General features: G+C 40.0%; 1 protein-coding gene across 1 annotated transcript in view; it reads right to left on the bottom strand.

Moving 5' to 3' along the window:
• Positions 1–18319, bottom strand: part of LOC108437999 (multidrug resistance-associated protein 1-like) — a 78763-nt gene that overhangs the window by 39295 nt on the left and 21149 nt on the right. The window contains exons 2-10 of the mRNA XM_017715471.2: positions 18139–18315; positions 16322–16447; positions 13943–14080; positions 7752–7877; positions 7593–7654; positions 4660–4791; positions 2838–3041; positions 1748–1925; positions 1498–1659 (exon numbers count right to left, since the gene is read on the bottom strand). Of these exons, the coding sequence (XP_017570960.1) occupies positions 1498–1659; positions 1748–1925; positions 2838–3041; positions 4660–4791; positions 7593–7654; positions 7752–7877; positions 13943–14080; positions 16322–16447; positions 18139–18315 (1305 nt within the window). The remainder of the gene's footprint in view (positions 1–1497; positions 1660–1747; positions 1926–2837; positions 3042–4659; positions 4792–7592; positions 7655–7751; positions 7878–13942; positions 14081–16321; positions 16448–18138; positions 18316–18319) is intronic.

Raw genomic sequence — 18319 nt, 5'->3', positions numbered from 1 at the left:
AAAATTTTAAATAAGAAGCCAATTTCAGCCTCAAAGCACCTGTGCTGATTCTGTATGTACTATTTACACTGCACTTTTACTGTTGGTCAGTATGTAAATGTAGTTGCATGCAAAAGTCTGGCCGTTACAAAAGTTTGCCCATTATCTTTCTTTTCTTATTTTTCAAGTGAAACGATGTTAACACAATTATAGCAGCAAAATAATAAAAAATATAATTTTCCTTCAAATGTTAATACACAGTTAATTTAAAAATAGAAAAAATACAACAATGATTGTGACGTGCAAAAATTTGGACAGTTCCTTCCCTTCTCAGTACTCATTGAACTCATTAGGTCTTAACTGCCTTGTTAGGACTGGTTAGGCAGGTCAAGATTTTCATCAGCTGAGAGTAATACATTTTCTAAGTCTGTAAACCTCTTGCTAACACTCAACAACCATGAGCTCTTCTAAACAGCTGGCTGAGGATCTGAAAATGAAGCTATTTGATGCCTAGAAAGCAGGAGAACAATACGAAAAGACATGAAAACACAATTTGTCTGAAAAGTCATTAAGAAATGGCAGTTAAGGGGAACTGTGGAATTCAAGGTAAGGTCTGGAAGATCAAGAGAACTCTGCTCAAAGATAGAGCTGCTCATATGCTGGCTAGAAAGGCAAAGCAAAGTAGTTCAGGAGCTGAATATGACATATGACAGCAAACGACCTGCGGGAAGGGTTAGCTGACACATAAGCGGTGGTGCAACTTATCACATCAGAAGGAAACATTACCTGCAATCTCATCACAAAAATCTATGTCTGACATATGCAAAAACATCTAGATAAACCAGATGTATTCTGGAAACAATTTCTGTGGACTGAGGAAGACAAATATTGAACTCTTTGGCTACAATCACCAGAGGCATGTTTGGAGAAGAACACAAGCATCTGATGAAAGGAACACCCTGCCAACTCTTAATGGAGGCAGATCTATTATGCTTTGAGCTTGTGTGGCAACTGGCAGCACATGAACCACTTCACAGGCAGACGGAAGAATGGTTTCCAGCGTTCATGCAAGAAAGTGAAGCTAAAAAGATACGACCTTCCATAACAGGACAATGATCCACAACACCCCTCAAAATCCAGTATGAACTATTGCACGAAACAGGCTGAAGCTGTTGGCCCTCACAATCCTTTGATTTGAACATCATTGAAAATCTGTGTGTGGAAGTTAAACATGCTATGCATGCAAGACAGCTTAAAATGATTTAAGATCGCATTAACATTTGCAGATTTTTTTTTAAAACAATTCACTGCATAGGTTGTGTTTACTTCTTTCCACTTTAAAATAATGAACAAAATATTTAATTTAGCTAGAGCATTTTGAGCTGCTACTTTTGTTCTACTAAAGTTGTTTTTTCAAAAATGTACATTTTATTTCACTGCAGTCATTATTTCACATAAGTAACAATACTTTTAATGGAAGGTGTTTTTTTTTTTAACTATTAGACAGATGTATATCACCTGCCAAAGGAAGAAGAGGCACAGGCCAATTTCAATAGGCGCCAGCCAGACAGCGTTGAAGTAGACAACAAAGTCCATGAGCTTCTGTGTGTCGGCAGACACCAGGTTCACTATCTCACCCACCGTACACGTCCTGCGAGCGGCACTGCTGATCACCAGAGACTGAGAGGAGATAAAGGTAGCTGTTAAAGAAGTGCCCCACACAAACACTAATGACCACACCTGATTCTATACAGACAGGTGGAGGTACCTTCCTGTAGACGAGGCCCATGACAGCAGTCTTGACCCTCATGCCCACGGTGAAGCAGGCATACATGTACTGATGGTTGAAGAGGGACTGCAGGCAGGACAGCAGGAACATGGTGAAAGCGAACAGGTAACCTTTCCACAAGGGGGCGTCTTCGTCTCTCACGAAGCCCAGCAGCAGACTGTGGGACGAAATAAATACAGTGATACTGACAACATTAAGAAGATTTAGAGATTTTGAGGAGAACCACCTGAACATAATTAAAAGCTGTGGCTAAACTGCTGTAGGCTGAATGGCTGGTCATATGCAAATGTGTTTGTGGTTGTGATATAAATTCAAAATGAGCTATTTATTGTTGCTTAGCTTCCCTACATGGACAGTACAGACTGCACGTTTTGAAACTCAGTCATGGTGGCTGAACTTCACATAATTTATGCATATATTTTTTGCTGCTGTACAAATGGGACTGAACCAAACTGGACCATAATCCTCTTAGCCTGACTGCGGTTGTCCAGAAAGCATTTTCCCACCACGTGTGGGTGTTGCAGAGGGCAAAGAAGGCCACTGCACTGGTGGCTCACGTTTGGCAGCAACTCTTATGGGCTGCCAGGCTCACCACAGCTGCTTTAGCTCATTCGGCTCTTGGCAGTACCAGCTGGCAGTCTGGCCTGCTGCCACTTTCAGGCTGGTGTGGCTAACAGAGGCTGTGATGCTGCCTAATGTGCAGTGGGGTGGAAATAACAGAGGCCATGTGTGCCTTTACTGCACCAGAAAGGGCTGTTTTACATGTGACTGACTGCTGGAGCTCAGTCTCCCAGAGAGGTCAGTGAGGACACAGGCACTGTATTTGACTGCCTCACATGTGTGTTAACCTTTGGTTTACGTTGGGTTACTCAGTACATTAGCTTGGGTTTTCAACATAGACGTCACTTTATTTCTCTCCCAACTGACCCGTCCATGCTTTGCTGACAAATGCCTTCTTTTGGAGCAACAGCTGTGAGACTGGACGAGTTTAACCCTGCTAGAAAACCCAGCACAGACCAGCAGGTCATCGATATCCAAGGTAAAACAAGGATTTCTGCTCCTGCCTCACCTCAGCACCTGCGGGATGGAGAACATGAAGGCGTCATGGATGATAAGGCAGAGCGTCCCAGACAGGAAGTAAGTCCCGAAGGTTCTGGCCAGAGTGCGGAGCAGTAGGAAACCAGAACTCTGTTCCTGTCGCAGTTTCTGAAGCAGCTGAGTCTGTTCTGTGATCCTGCAGCCCAGAGCTTTCACATTCTCACATCTCTCCTTCCTGGACACGGACAAACACAGCATTCAGGTTCTAATCGGGTGACATTGTTCGGCCCAAGTATCCTTCAGTAGGATATAATTGTACTTATATGAGAATGATGTAGAAAATATTGCTCACACTTTATTTGGACAGTCTCCTATAGATTATCTACTAAAGCAATAAACCACAAGAAGTCATGTGTTACCGAGCTTCATGCTGTGTTTAAGAATACCCTTCCCATAATAAAACCACAGTAACGCACAGCCTCCAGCGGCTTATTGTTTTTATAACATGGTGGCCAACATGAAATATGAAAATAATACACAATTTTTCAGAAAAGAATTTGTTAGTATTAGTAATAATTGGCACAAACAAGTATTCCTGGATCACTGAATGAGGAGAATGTTCAGTCAGCTATCGCTGTTTATTGTAGTAATTTCATTCATTGTTAAGCTTGTTGTCATATAACAATGAACATACACTATATTGGCAAACGTTTTGACTCACCCATCCAAATCATTGAATTCAAACACAAAACCAAGCACCTAGGCCTGCAGACTGCTTCTATAAACATTAGTGAAAGAATGGGTCGCTCTCAGGAGCTCAGTGAATTCCAGCATGGTACCGTGATCGGACACCACCTGTCCAGTCATGAAATTTCCTCAGTACTAAATATTCCACAGTCAACTGTCAATGGTATTATAACAAAGTGGAAGTGACTGGAAATTATAGCAACTCAGTCACAAAGTGGTCATCCACTTAAAATGACAGAGTGGGGTCAGTGGATGCTGAGGAGCATAGTGCGCAGAGGTCACCAACTTTCTGCAGAGTCAATCACTAAACTCTAAACTTCATGTGGCCTTTAGATCAGCTCAAGAACAGAGTAGAGAGCTTCATGGAATGGGTTTCCATTACTGAGCAGCTGCATCCAAGCCTTACATCATCAAGCGCAACGCAAAGCATCGATTACAGTGGTGTAAAGCACCAGTTGGGACTCAGACACATCCACAGTCGATACATGATGCACTGTTTGACTGTAAAGGCTAGAATTTCTAAACTTTCATAGATAGAACACTATTTAGGGAGTAAGGAGCCGTTTGTGAATCAGCCTGGGTTTGACACAACTTATGACTGAAACACAGACAAGTGTGTAAGAGACTGAATTAACATTTTTTGGACTATACTACAGTTTTACAGTTTACAGGCGTAGCTGTGCATAAATTTTGTGGATTTTGCAAGGGCAGCTGCTCAGTTAATCAGATTTTAGGACCAGAACTACTACTTACAAACATTCTGGTGATACTCAAAAGATTATCAACGACATTTAGTTAGTGTTACTGTAGTGCTGAGAATGATCCACCACCCAAATAGTACCTGCTCTGTGAGGGTCCATGGGGGTCCATACCACTGAAGAACAGGGTAAAAGGGGGCTAACAAAGTATCAGAGAATCAGGTGGACTACAGTCTGTAACTGTAGAACTACAAAGTGCAGCTATACAGTAAGTGGAGCTGATAAACAGAGTAGCAACAAGGAGGTGGTCAGAATGTTACGCCTGATGAGGAACATTCAGATCATGGAGGGTTAATGTGATGAAAGGAGCTGAGGGTGAGGTGGATGTGGAAGAACGAGGAGTCTTACTGTTGCAGTTTGGCGCACTGCATGCTCCACTCTCTCTCCAGATCACTGATAATCTTCTTTGACGTGTCCTTTTCCCTCAGTGACCACAAGTCTTCAGCTGTCAGAGGTGACCGGTAGCCCTTCACCACCAGCCTGAGCATAACACACACATTACATTACGCTGTGTTTTATTTGTTATGACTCCGTAAAGCACTGAGTGGTATTATAATGTATGTATTTCAGTGTTAATTTAACACATAAACACATCAACATAAAAGAGTTAAAGCATTATTAGTGTTCGAGCCCCTAAATAAATTCAAGCTAATCATAAAACAATTTATTATTATTTATAATTGCATTAATTCCATATTAAATGTGTAATAAGTGTTTTATAATGACTGTAAGTGTGCATCTTGTGTGCAACAAGCCAGAAAATTGTGTGTTTTTGTGGTGGTCTTTGAAAATTAGGTGGGGTTACAATTAATAATCATAGTTTTTAATGATAAATAAATATTGAACTAATTAATTTTAGATTTCAAGACCCCTTTTTTAACTTCTTTTCTCATATTTTCTTAATATTTAACTGAAGAAATGTGGTGCCTATTTTCTTCAATATAATAAATTATACTAAATATTAAAAAGTGTTAAAATGATATTAAACTATTTTTTATTTTATTTGATTAATTTACATCTGTATGTCTGTATATTCTCGTTTCTCAGTTGTGCTGTTACCTACACTCATAAAAAGATGGTTCTTCAAGTATTCTTTAGTAAAGAAAACTGTTCTATATACAACCATGAACACTCAAAGAACTCTTGAAATGGTTCTTCAGATTGTCGGAGAACATGTTGTATATGGTTTTTATTTAGAACCTTCTGATTGGCTGTGCCACATTCAAAGCTGTTGTAACATACCTTAGATGTTCTTTGACACTCAAAAGGTCACTTAAAAGAAGGTTCTCTAAGGGTTCTTTAGTAAAACAAATGGTTCAATATCGAACCTGAACACTCATAGAACTTTTTGCATGACTAAAGGGCACCTGGCATCATGAAAGGGTAGGGTCCTATATAGAACCTTTTGGAAAATAATTCTATATACCATCCAAAAGGGTTCTTCTGTTGTTACAATACAAGCTTGTTACAATAGAAGAACCCTTTTTTGGTGCACTTTTCATAAAGGTTCTATATAGAACTATCTACAGCACTTTATCCATCAGTTTGAAGATTCCTTTCATGATGCAAAAGGTTCTTTGAGTGTTCATGGTTCTATTTAAAACCATTTTCTTTCCTAAAGAACCCTTGAAGAAGCATCTTTTTTAAGAGTGTAGAAGAGGAGATATTTTACTATGATTTGAATTTGAGATGTTGTTGTACACACAACTTTGCTGTCAAGCAAATTGTAACAAGAGAGGAACCCTTTTGGGTGCTGTAGGAAAGCCTTTTCAAAAAGGTTTTATGTAGAACTGTCTGTAGCACATTCATGCACATTTTCCATCAATCTAAAGAACCATTTTCTTTACTGAAGAACTCTTAAAGAACCATCTTTTTAAGAGTGTAGTTAAAACTAGGCTACACTCAAAGATAAAGAAATAATAGGTTCTCTCAGATTTCTACGGTCATATTGTAAAATCAAAGTGCAAACATTTAATCCCATATTGAGAAAATCAGCTGTAAAGTCAAACATTTCCAGTAGCGGACAGTAACTAAGTAAATGTAATTGGTTTCTGTACTTAAGTAGTTTTTTCATGTATCTGTACTGAAGTTTTTCCACTGTGGGCGACTTTTTACTTTCACTCCACTACATTTCAGAGTCTAATATCTGACTTTTTCCTCCACTATATTTTGAGAAATCTGTCCTTCCTTTTGGTTTCTGTGTGTATAAAAACGTAACATGTTAAAATGAAAGAAGCTCAAAGCAAGAACACCAATCAGGGCACAGCGGTCACTTTGTTTTGAGCTTGTTTTGACCTGTTGGTCAAACCGACCCAGTGCAGCACACGGTTCAACGTCATCGCAGCAGCGTAAAACTTTGGAAGAATCTATTCAACATAAGACCTGTCCAGGGTGTATCCTGCCTTCTGCCAAATGACCGCTGGTATAGGCTCCAGAGCCCCCCACCCCCCCACCCTGAGGGAGAAGCAGTTTAGAAAATGTGTGTGTATTCAACATAAATGATGAACTAACCTAACTTTGTGTAAATAGAGCACAATATAGAAATATGGACACATATGCAGTCGTGACTGACGCGGCTTTTTACTGAATTTATACAAACACTTTCATTTTATAGTAAATTAGTCTGGGCTGGTTTATGTTTATGAACAGAGACCTACAGATCAACATAGTAAAGGAGCTCATCTGTGATCCTGAATTTAAAGCCAGTTTTTATTAAACTTAAACTTGTAACTAAGTTGTAAATAAATCTTAAACTGAAACTTTGCTTGTGTGTAAAAAGTGATTTTAGAGCCACTCGGTTCTCCCTGATGGAAACTGTTTACCTTCAGTGTTTTGTACTTATGATCATTTTAATAGACGTCAGCGTCACTAATTAATGACGTTCTATTAAAAGACTGGTTTACCAAGAGAGACGCTGGAGGATTTTCACCTAAAATGAGTTCATGAAGCGAGTCTAGTTATAAAAATGATAACAGGACATTAAAGTCATAATGAATCTTATAGTACTTTTACTGATACTTAAGTACATTTGAAGACAAATACTTTTGTACTTTTACTCAAGTGGAGGTCTAAAGTGAGGAACTTCTACTTTTACTAGAATGGTATTTTACCTTGAGTATCTCTAACTCAAGTACAGGGTTTGTGTACTTCTTCCACCACTGAGCATTTCAGCTGCACCAGTATGGAAGGCTGCGAGATCCAAGTGTGACTCCTTGTATGCTTTTTTGTTTGTGTTCTTGTCTCCTCAAATTAGACCTGAAGAATGAGCAACATCCACTCACCCGCTGAACCACCAGAAGAGGATCTTAGACAAGAACGAAGCGTCTTCAACTGGACATGGGTTCTGTTTGAGGGACAGATATGTTAGCAGCTCAATAAGACGGAATTATTTCTGAATTTCAGCAGACGAACAGAGTTAAAGGGACTGAATATCTCAATACCTTCACACAGACCGGCTTCAGAGCGCCTGGACGCTGGTCAGCAAAGCAGCTCAGTATGAGCTGAGCCAGCTGGAGTGAGAAGCAGGCGAAAAACGCCACAGACCGCAGAGAGTCCTCCGAAAAGCCCTGCAACAGAGAGACATCCAGACTGTGTCATTCTACAGCATATTAGCCATTTAATCACACCACACAACTACAGAACCATCACGCTGCTGAACGGCAAGCACTGCTGGTGTACACACCGATCAGGCATAACATTATGACCACCTCCTTGTTTCTATTGTCATTGTCCATTTTATCAGCTCCACTTACTATATAGGTGCACTTTGTAGTTCTACAGTTACAGACTGTAGTCCATCTGTTTCTCTGATACTTTGTTAGCTCCCTTTTACCCTGTTCTTCAGTGGTCAGGACCCCCATGGACCCTCACAGAGCAGCTATTATTTGGGTGGTGTATCATTCACAGCACTGCAGCAACACTGACGTGGTGCTGGTGATGTGTTAGTGTGTATAGTTCTGGTACGAGTGGATCAGACACAGTATTGATGATGGATTTGCTGCAGAGCAGTGTAAACATTAACCACACAGACAGCACATTTAAAGATAGGAAATTTACGATAGATAGATAGATAGATAGATAGATAGATAGATAGATAGATAGATAGATAGATAGATAGATAGATAGATAGATAGATAGATAGATAGATTCAACTTTATTGTCATTACTATTGTCATTGTCATTACAAGTACATGGCAACGAAATGCAGTTAGCATCTACCAGAAGTGCAATGTATTGTTTGAAGAATTTTGAACTCTTTAAAACAATCGGAATCTCCCAGTCAATGACACACATTACAGTGAACTAAGCTTTTGTTATATGTCAGTATCTCTAAAAGTAAAAATCAGCATCAGGAGGCGACACCAAAACCAGCTTACTAATGTAGACGACGCATAACCCAGCACTGGCACAGACAGAATGGAAAGGCCTTCACCACAGAAACCACACGCTTCCTGTAGAGCCATATCTGCCCGCTGTTTTCCGCCTGGTGTCGGAAGAAACCAAACTCAAAAATGATCAGAAGGCAGCCGCCCACTGCAGCTCACCACACTGCACCGCCTCCAGGGTCTGGCAAACCGAGCTAACCAGTGGCTAGCACGGGGAGTGTCCCAATAATAATGTTTCTGCCTGCTCCCTTTCTCCTCTTAAGAGTTTGGTGAAAAATCAAATGCACACAAATGTAGTTGATCATGTTTTTGTGTCTGAAGTTTGCTTCTTTAGTTTTAGCACTAAAGCTATTAGATAAATGTAGCTAACAAGCAATGGAGGCTTATGCCCAAACACTTAGCAAACTGAAGGCACCTGCAAGAGAAACTAGCACAGACCAGCAGAGCTGTTCACCAGCAAAAACAGCATTATGTTGTATTTTGGTCAGGTCAACCAGCACCAGACCAGCATTACCTATTCTGAGGTAATTCAGTGATATTATAACAAAGTAGAGGTGATTGGGAACGACAAGTGACAACGACAAGACAGTCACAAAGTGGTCGGCCACATAAAATGACAGAGTGGGGTCAGCGGATGCTGAAGCACATGGTGCATGGAGGTCGCCAACTTTCTGCAGAGTCAATCACTACAGACCTCCAAACTTCATGTGGCCTTCAGATTAGCTCAAGAACAGTGTAGAGAGCTTCATGGAATGGGTTTCCATGGCCAAGCAGCTGCATCCAAGCCTTACATCACCAAGTGCAGTGCAAAGCTTCGAATGCAGTGGTGTAAAGCGCCGCCACTGGACTCTAGAACAGTGGAGATGTGTTCTCCGGGGTGACGAATCACATTTCTCCATCTGGCAATCCGATGGATGAGTCTGGGTTTGGCGGTTGCTAGGAGAACGATACTTGTCTGACTGCATTGTGCCAAGTGTAAAGTTTGGTAGAGGGGGATTATGGTGTGGGATTCTTGTTCAGGAGCTGGGTTTTGGTGTGGTAGAACTTGATTGGCCTGCACAGAGTCCTGACCTCAACCTGATAGAACACCTTTGGAATGAATTAGAGCGGAGACTGCAAGCCAGGCCTTCTTGTCTAACATCAGTGTCTGACCTCACAAATGCACTTCTGGAAGAATGGTCAAAAATTCCCATAAACACACTCATACTCCTTGTGGAAAGCCTTCCCAGAAGAGTTGAAGCTGTTATAGCTGCAAAGGGGGTGCCAGCATCATATTAAACCCTGTAGATTAAGAATGGGATCTTACTTACATAAGTTCATGTGCGTGTGAAGGCAGACGAATGAATACTTTTGGAAATATAGTGTATCTGTAAGGACACAAAAATGCACGTGTCTGTGGAATGACAATGTCAGAAACCACATAATCAAGTCTATTAAAGATACTAAACAGCTCAATACAATTTGAAGCAAGTGTACAGTTAACGTGATGGTAACTGTTATAGACAAGCTTCTATTATTAGCTACATTAGCAACATAGTTCCAGTGCTAAGCTAAAGAAACAAACGTCAGACAGCATAGTAAACTGCACAAAAGTGCATGTAAGTACATTGTGTGAAACCATTTATATTGGCAACAAGTGTGTTTTTGCTTCTAAGAACACCAAATATAATGAAAATAAATGCAAATATGCAAAAATACAGCAAAATGTAAAAGAAAAACTCTAACAAAATAGCTAGTTTGTGAGCTAGTCTGAAGAACAAATTGCAGATTTCTCATTGATGCCTCCAGCAAACACATGGTTTTATGAAATTCCAGCATTCCTGATTTACCATAAAGAAGTACTGATCAGATAAAGCTGATATTGGAAGATAAATGCAGATAATACCAGGCTGCCATGCAGAGAGGTTTGGAAGCCACTATTTATCACCACACCCTTAAAAATATTGTTCTTCAAAGTTTCTTCAGTAAAGAAAATGGTTCTATATAGCACCAAAAACACTCTACGAACCCTTTGGTGAAATGGTTCATCAGATTGACAGAGAATATGCCGTGCATGGTTCCATATAGAACCTTCTGATTGCCCGAGCCACATTCAAAGCTGTTGTAACATACTTCAGTGCTTCTTCTGCACTCTTAAAAGACGGTTCTCAATCTGGAGAACCATTCACAATGCAAATGATCATGCCAAGGTTTCTTTGAGTGTTCACGGTTGTATATAGAACCATTTTCTTTATTAAAGAATCCCTGAACCATCATTTTAAGAGTGTGTTGTCTCAATATTATTCATACTTATTCTACTACTAGTGTTTTCTGAGCAAATAAACATTTAGTGCCCAGATAAACAGCTTTAAATCTCAGTACTGTACGTTTTGGCTGATTTGGCATATCACTCTAAGCCTTTGTCATGCTCTGTGGCCTCATGTCAGGATTAATGACTGAGTAAATCCTTCCTGAGCTCCTGTAAATCACAGCAGCCCAAACAGCCACATGTATGTATTTATGCCTGTGAATGGCCTCTGCATAGCACACTAATAAGCAGCCTCGGTCACGGCATCTATACATAGGAAAGGCCCCTCAGGGATCTCGCCAGACCTCTATTAACCACCGGAAGGCTTCATATGGCCTGGGCTCACATGCTGGATTCAGGACTTCGTGTTTTCAAACTCAGCTGTTCTTGCTGAGGCTGACAGTATGGAGTGATCACACCTCAACAGGCATTTTGCACTTTTACTCTTGGTTTATTCATTAATGAGTTGCGTCTGGACAATGTTTGCTATTCAGTTTTGGGTCTTTTACTGGAATAAAAGTAGCAATGAAGTGAAGAAAAAGTACTGTGAATTCAGCAGAGTCAGGCTGAACCTTGAACCCCCAAAAACACTACAGTACTAACAAATAAAGTTCACTGTCAACACTGTAAACAAACAGATCTTCAGTCGCATGTTGGTGGCCAAAGTTTTCCTCTTTACTTTGGAATGATAAGGCTAATACAACTAACAAATCACTGATCCTCTAAAGTGAGAAATAACACTGTTGTCAGAACAAAAACTTGTAACTTTACAGAAGAAGGAAAAGACCTACTTTACTTTTAATGTAAGTCAATGGAACCAATGGAGTTTTTTCCAAATCATTTTAGGCTGTTTTTTTTGGTCCATTCATCGTGAAATTTACACACAATGTAAAGGCCAACAGGCGCTTTCAAAACATTATGAATTCACTGCCTGATGACTGAGACACTGTTTTATGATAGTTTAGAGAAGATTTTAGCCTTAAACTCCATTCATGGTGGAGGGATACATAACACGCAGGTAAAATAGTCCTCAAAGAAAACGTATAATTTCAGATTTTCCACTATTTACCAACATCAACATTCCATGTAAACTGAGAAGACACGTTCATTGGTGGTTTTGGATAGTAAATAAAATGCCCATCACCACCACTCTGAGCATTTCACACCAAACCACTCTATATATATATTTGTATACCCTAAAGACCAAATTATGCAGGAATTTTGAGAAATCTATAAAATTCACATTTAAGCTATTGAGTGCCAAGGCAGCCTATTCAAAGGGAGAATAATGTTATAAGGCTAATGTAATACAAGCTTGTGTACACCAATTAGCATGGTGCTAATTGCATGTCTAAATGCCTCTAACTGTGTGAAGTGTGGAGATGTTCAGTGTCTCTAATAATGTGGTTTTTGACACTGTATGACTCACAGTGACCTACCAACATGGTCTGAAGTACAATAGCATAGCTAAAAACAGTAGCTTTAAGTCTGAATGGTACGCAAGAAAACTTGGAACACAAAATGGAACAGAATTCACTTGTAAACGCAATAAGGTACTAGCTTTGCTTGAGCTTGAGCCTTATAAAGGCCACAGTCCAAATGTGGGAGACTCTGAGTTTTCCTGCACATGGTGGCCATCCATGCTCTGACACACTATCCAAAATTTTTGGAGAATGTAGGTCAGCTTCAGCTTGCGTAAGGTCATGTAAACACAGGCCTCATTTACTCAGGCCGGCCATGCATGAGCAGAATCAGCGCTTTGGGCACCGCAGTGGCGAATACTGTGTTTAAAAACACTGTTCATTCGGACATCGCACTCGGAGAAACTCTGTCTGGGTGAGACTTATTATTTTGAGAAAACAAAATAAACATTCATTAAACTTTTGCTGTTGGACTTGCTGTTGCTTATTCAGAGTCTGGTCAGCCACAATGGACTGCTGCAGCTCTTTCGTCAACACCACTGACTGACCCACACATTATTTATGTTTATGAACTGACCGACCTATTTACAGTAAGGCTGTAAACCTGAAAATTTTAATGCAAATATTCAGAGCTGAGGTTCAAAATCAGATTTGCAAAACTTACACAAGAAGGTGGGGCCTTATATGATGCTAACTGGTAGGAACGTCTATCAAATTTTCTGTATAATTCAGTGTGTGAGGTGTAATCAGAGAGATTCAGAGCGGTTTGGTATCAAATGGTTCAGATGTCTTTACAGTGGTGGTGATGGGAACCAGGGGTTGCCATGACTACAACACAAATATAGACATTTTATTTACCATCCAGACCCACCAGAGAACCTACACGAGTCTTCTGAGTTTATTTGGAATGTTCATGATGGAAAATAGTGATGGTGATAGATTGAAATCCTGCTGTGACACATTCCTCTCTATGAATTTATTCCTCAGATGCTGAGACAGCAGAGTGTGTACGTGTTGGCTGTCGTGTTCTCTTGTGGACATATCCTATCAGTCTCTGTGCTCTAATTTGGTGGCTTCTGGTTTGAGCCTGCCTCGCCCGTTGCCCCACACTGTTTATCAGCTCCGGCAAAGAGCAGTTTTCAGACCAGATGCTATAAAAAAACCTGTTTACCATGAAAAGAAAATATCCACATCGCTTCAGTCTCAGCCGAGGAGACGGCACTCTACACATGGGATACATAAACAGAACATCTGCCTGAGCACAAACTCCATCAACACGTCTACACAGACAGACAGACAGACAGAGAGACAGAAAGATAAATAGATAGATTGGGTAGAAAGACAGACAGATAGATAGATAGATAGATAGATAGATAGATAGATAGATAGATAGATAGATAGATAGATAGATAGATAGATAGATAGATAGATAGATAGATAGATAGGTAGATGTTTCCCATGGCCATGTGTTTACACAAATGTTTTGCATTGCAATATATTCAAATCAGTGTATTTCCATATTTTACTGTATTACTCACCTCCTCTACGACAGCCTGGATGTTGGCTCTGAGAGGAACCAGGGAGCACACCACAGCCAGCGTCCAGAAAAGGAAGAGGAACAGTGAAGAACGGCAGCCCTTCATCCTCTCCAGGTGGATCACAAAAACTGCTAACAACTGAGGACAGAGGTATGGTCACACACATACTTAAAACATTTTGTAATCTATATAAAAATATTAACACTTATAGAGATATTAGTAGATAACAGTGAGTCATACAGTGTCAGAAACCACATAATCAAGTCTGATAGAGATTAATTAAAGAGGAATTCCTTCGACACTGTGATTAAATGTGGAGGAGAACCCTCATGGCCTTCTATGCCAGGGGTCGGCTCCTCTCCTGCCTTGTTGCAGCTCCACAGCAGAGTCAGATTTCTAGGTAAAAATAAAATAATCCTCCTTCACAGTAAATAAAGCTCTGCTGATTGTTCTGACAGTTTAACAGTAAATGATCTTAAACACTGGAGTTAATGTAGAACTGCTAATTCACCCTTTAACCCTAAAGATCAGCGCAGACTGCTGGTCACCACAGCAACACAGACAACAGTCTCGCCCAGCTAGTAGCTAACGAAACAACAAAGAGAGAAATTTAAGATGAACATCGATAATTTAGAGATGAATGGACTTCTTTGTGTTTATAATCACTCCAGCTGGTTCGTGATATGTTTCATCTGCAGTGAGAAACTGAGAAGTTCACAAAACTGAAGTCTTGGAAATCTCCCGTTCGATCTTAAATGCTGCAGCAGTTACATTTTGGCTCCTCAGTCACCTTTTAAGGTGGAACGGGAAAATTCAAACAAAAAGCTGGTGAATAAGAAGGAACTTAATCAAATGTTTAGTGACATTTTACAGAAACTGTTCTACTTTTGAGGAAAAGTTTCCTGCTGGAGATGCGAGAAAAGCAGCTATAGCTGAGCTGAAGCTTGAAGCCAAGCAAAGTATGTCTGTGTTTTAGTTCATATTACATTTTTAGTCTACAGTAGTTCATAAGCACAAACTAAGACACATTTACAGCCAAGATGGTAAAATGGACGTTAAATTTTGTGGCCCTCAAGGTGGACTGATTTTCGTTGAAAGGACAAAATGGATCTTCTTAACATTTGAGTTGTGACCTCTGCCTTCAGAGAAGCAAACAGAGAAGCAAACATTGCCTGTCTGATCGACCACATTTTAAAATAAACTGTGTAGGTTTGATATTTGGCAAATCTGTTATTTATCTGTTGGCCAATGTTTCTCTAGCCGCTCGTGTGAGTCATGAGTATATTGATGTTTCGGTTTGATAGCTCTCAGTCCAGGACGTCTCGGGTTTGGTTCTACAGGGCAGTGTACAGTACGCTGTGTGTTTAGTCTGTGCCAGGCTGCTGAAGAGAGTAATCTGATTGGTCAGATTCACACAAACAGCCTTACTGACTGTGCTTTTACCACAGGTAAAAGAGACTTATTTATTCTGATGCCTTTAGGACAGAGCAGTCAGTCTGCACTGCGGCGGTCAGAGAAATCTCCTCACTCAGACTGTTAAACCTAAAGAATCCCACATCTTCAGGGTTTCTCAAAGGACCCCATTGACCACACACACATCCTTAACTCTTTAAACACTGACCATCTGTCTGAGGGTCTCACACTCATCACTACTGAACTTACACATCAGTTTCAGAGGAATTACTAACACTGTCCACAATGAATGATTCAGTATCTACTATAAATGATTCAGTATCTACTATGAATTATTCAGTGTTCACTATAAATTACTCAGTTTCCCCTATGTATTATTCAGTATTTACTGTGAATTATTCAGTATCCATTATACATTATTCAGTAGGTACTATGAATTATTCAGTATCTGCTATGAATTATTCAGGATGTACTAGTTACAGAAGTAATAGATAGCAGATAGTAGATGCTGAACAATTCATAGCAGATACTGAATATGTCATAGTAGTTGCCGAATAATTCATAGTAGATGTTGAATAATTAATAGTAGTTACTGAATAATTCATAGCAGTTACTAAATAATTCATAGTAGGTACTGAATACTTCATAGTCCTTACTGAATACGTCATAATACATACTTAATCATTTATAGTGGTAAGTGAATAATCCATAGCGAATACTGAATAATTCACAGTAGATACTGAATAACTCATAGTAGTTACTGAAAAATAAGATTCTAAAGATTAAAAACTATGATTATCAGAGTTTCAAAAGACTGATTGGATTTAGGTATTATGGCACTTATATGTAGTGTATGTAGTTAAGACAGTGGAGTGAGAAAAAGATGTCTGTACCTACTGATGGTCTAAGGAGATAAAGAAGTTGAGGATAAAGAGAGAGGAGAGAGGAGAGAGGAGAGTGCATTACCATGGTGAGGCTGCGGATGATGGGGCTGAGGAGGAACACCATTTGATGCTCAATGTCTCTGCTTCTCTTCACCAGCAGATAAATCATCTCCAACAGGCCAAAAGAGGCCAGACACAAACCCAGAGCCTGAACCACGACCAAGAGACAAGAAGAGAGAGAAAAAGTTGAGAATTATTTAGCTAACACTAACACATTGATCTTTGAGCTGATTAATAAGCATCTTGATCTAAAACTTAAACATATATCTAACAAATACACAAAAGTCTGTAAAACTTATAAATTCGAGAGGCATAGCTAAAGAACAACAGTCATACACACTGTATACAGACACCTGTAATGATTTCTAATGGTGGTCATGTGTCTAGTAAACAATACAGACTGAGAATCAGGGGCAGTTTATATACCAGATGGGGGAAAATATTCATATTTACATTTTAACTTGATTAGAATTCAAAAGCGATTTAACTCTCTGTGGTTTGTCATTCTCTCGATTTGTTCACAACTTCTTAAACTCATAAAATAAGATCCTCATATGTTTCATATCAAAATGCTCTGTTAGCTTCACCACTATGTTTCCAAACTCATTGCAGCAGCTTCAGCAGCTGTAAACTCTGCACGCTGCTTCACACGAGTCTCCGATGTGGACTGAATGAAGAATGAAGGGTTTCTGTTGTGACGGGCAGTCCTTAGTGATTTCCTGAGTATCCACTGGTCAGTTTCATACAAAATGTAGATGGACACACTAATCCACCAGTTCCACACAGTAAGAGGCAGATGACGTGTATCTCAGCCCTCTTCATAGGCTCATAACTCCGGCTGTGAGTCTCGTAGGATCTCGTGATAAGATGGAATGGAAAATGCAACTCTATAGATTCAGGAAGTGTCTGAACTGGGCTGAACTGGATGTTCTGAGAGCAGCAATATGTAAATAAGCTGTGTTCTGACTGGCTACCTTGTATTGTGCTTCATTCAAAAATCAGTCCAGGCTGATAGATTCCTTATAACTTCAACATGATCTGCTGTAGGCCCACTGTTGCCCCAACAATGGCAAAGCTGTCAGCCCACTGGCTTTTTGCTCACCGTTTTCCAGGCGGCCCACTGGTGGTTTAGTAGATTGCTAGAGAGAATGGCACTTTTCATTGCTCATTTTCCACTCACAGTTCAATTTATGTGTTTTTGGAAAGGGCAACTCTACAGATTCAGAAAGTGTTTGAACTGGTTTTCTGTGCTGGATGGTCAAAAAGATACACAAACAGATATAGAAACAGAGAATTTTTACCCCTAGGGGTTAATTTAAAACATTCAAGTATATGTATTTACTATAGTATGAAGTTTAAAAGTTAATTTATATTGATTCATGTCTCTGTGTATGAAACGTTATGGATCTTGTGTTGAGCTGCTAGTGAGCAACGATGGGTGACATGTGCAGCTACATGTTGTTGATTTTCTAAGTGCACGTTTTAATGCACTATAACTGTTTATTTGCTGAACTTAACACATTGGAAAAACATGAAAAGTGGCCTGTGCTCATTTTATGTTGTGCTTTTTTTTCCCCCAATCTGTTATTATGCACTAAAATTTGCACTGAAAGGCCATATTTAAGTGTATCCTCTGTGGAGGACATGTTCACTGCTTCAGCTCAGAAAATCAAGAAAACACGATTTGACTCCAAACAAGTGATTTGACTCTGCGTATGATAAACAAGGTGAGTTTTGATTTCAGTCCGACTTTCAGCTCCTCAGACTGTGTGTGGGGTTCAGTTGTTGTGTTTGGAGACCAGCAGTGGACATTACCTCGCGGTCACTCCTCTGACTCACCGTCTTGGCGCAGCAGAGGCTGGAGATGGAAATGCGTCCATGGTGGTGGAATCTGAGGTAGAGGAAGTAGAAGGGTGCACAAAGCCAGAGGTAGACGCAGGGAAACCACACCAGCACTGTGTGCTGGAAGCACTGGGTCAGGTCCGGGTTAGGAGTGAACCAGGTCAGGTTCCAGTCCTAA

The sequence above is a fragment of the Pygocentrus nattereri genome, chromosome 14 (assembly GCF_015220715.1).
Source record: "Pygocentrus nattereri isolate fPygNat1 chromosome 14, fPygNat1.pri, whole genome shotgun sequence".
NCBI lineage: Eukaryota > Metazoa > Chordata > Actinopteri > Characiformes > Serrasalmidae > Pygocentrus > Pygocentrus nattereri.
The sequence above is the reverse complement of the archived record's forward strand: the minus strand, read 5'-3'. Positions and strand labels throughout refer to the sequence as shown.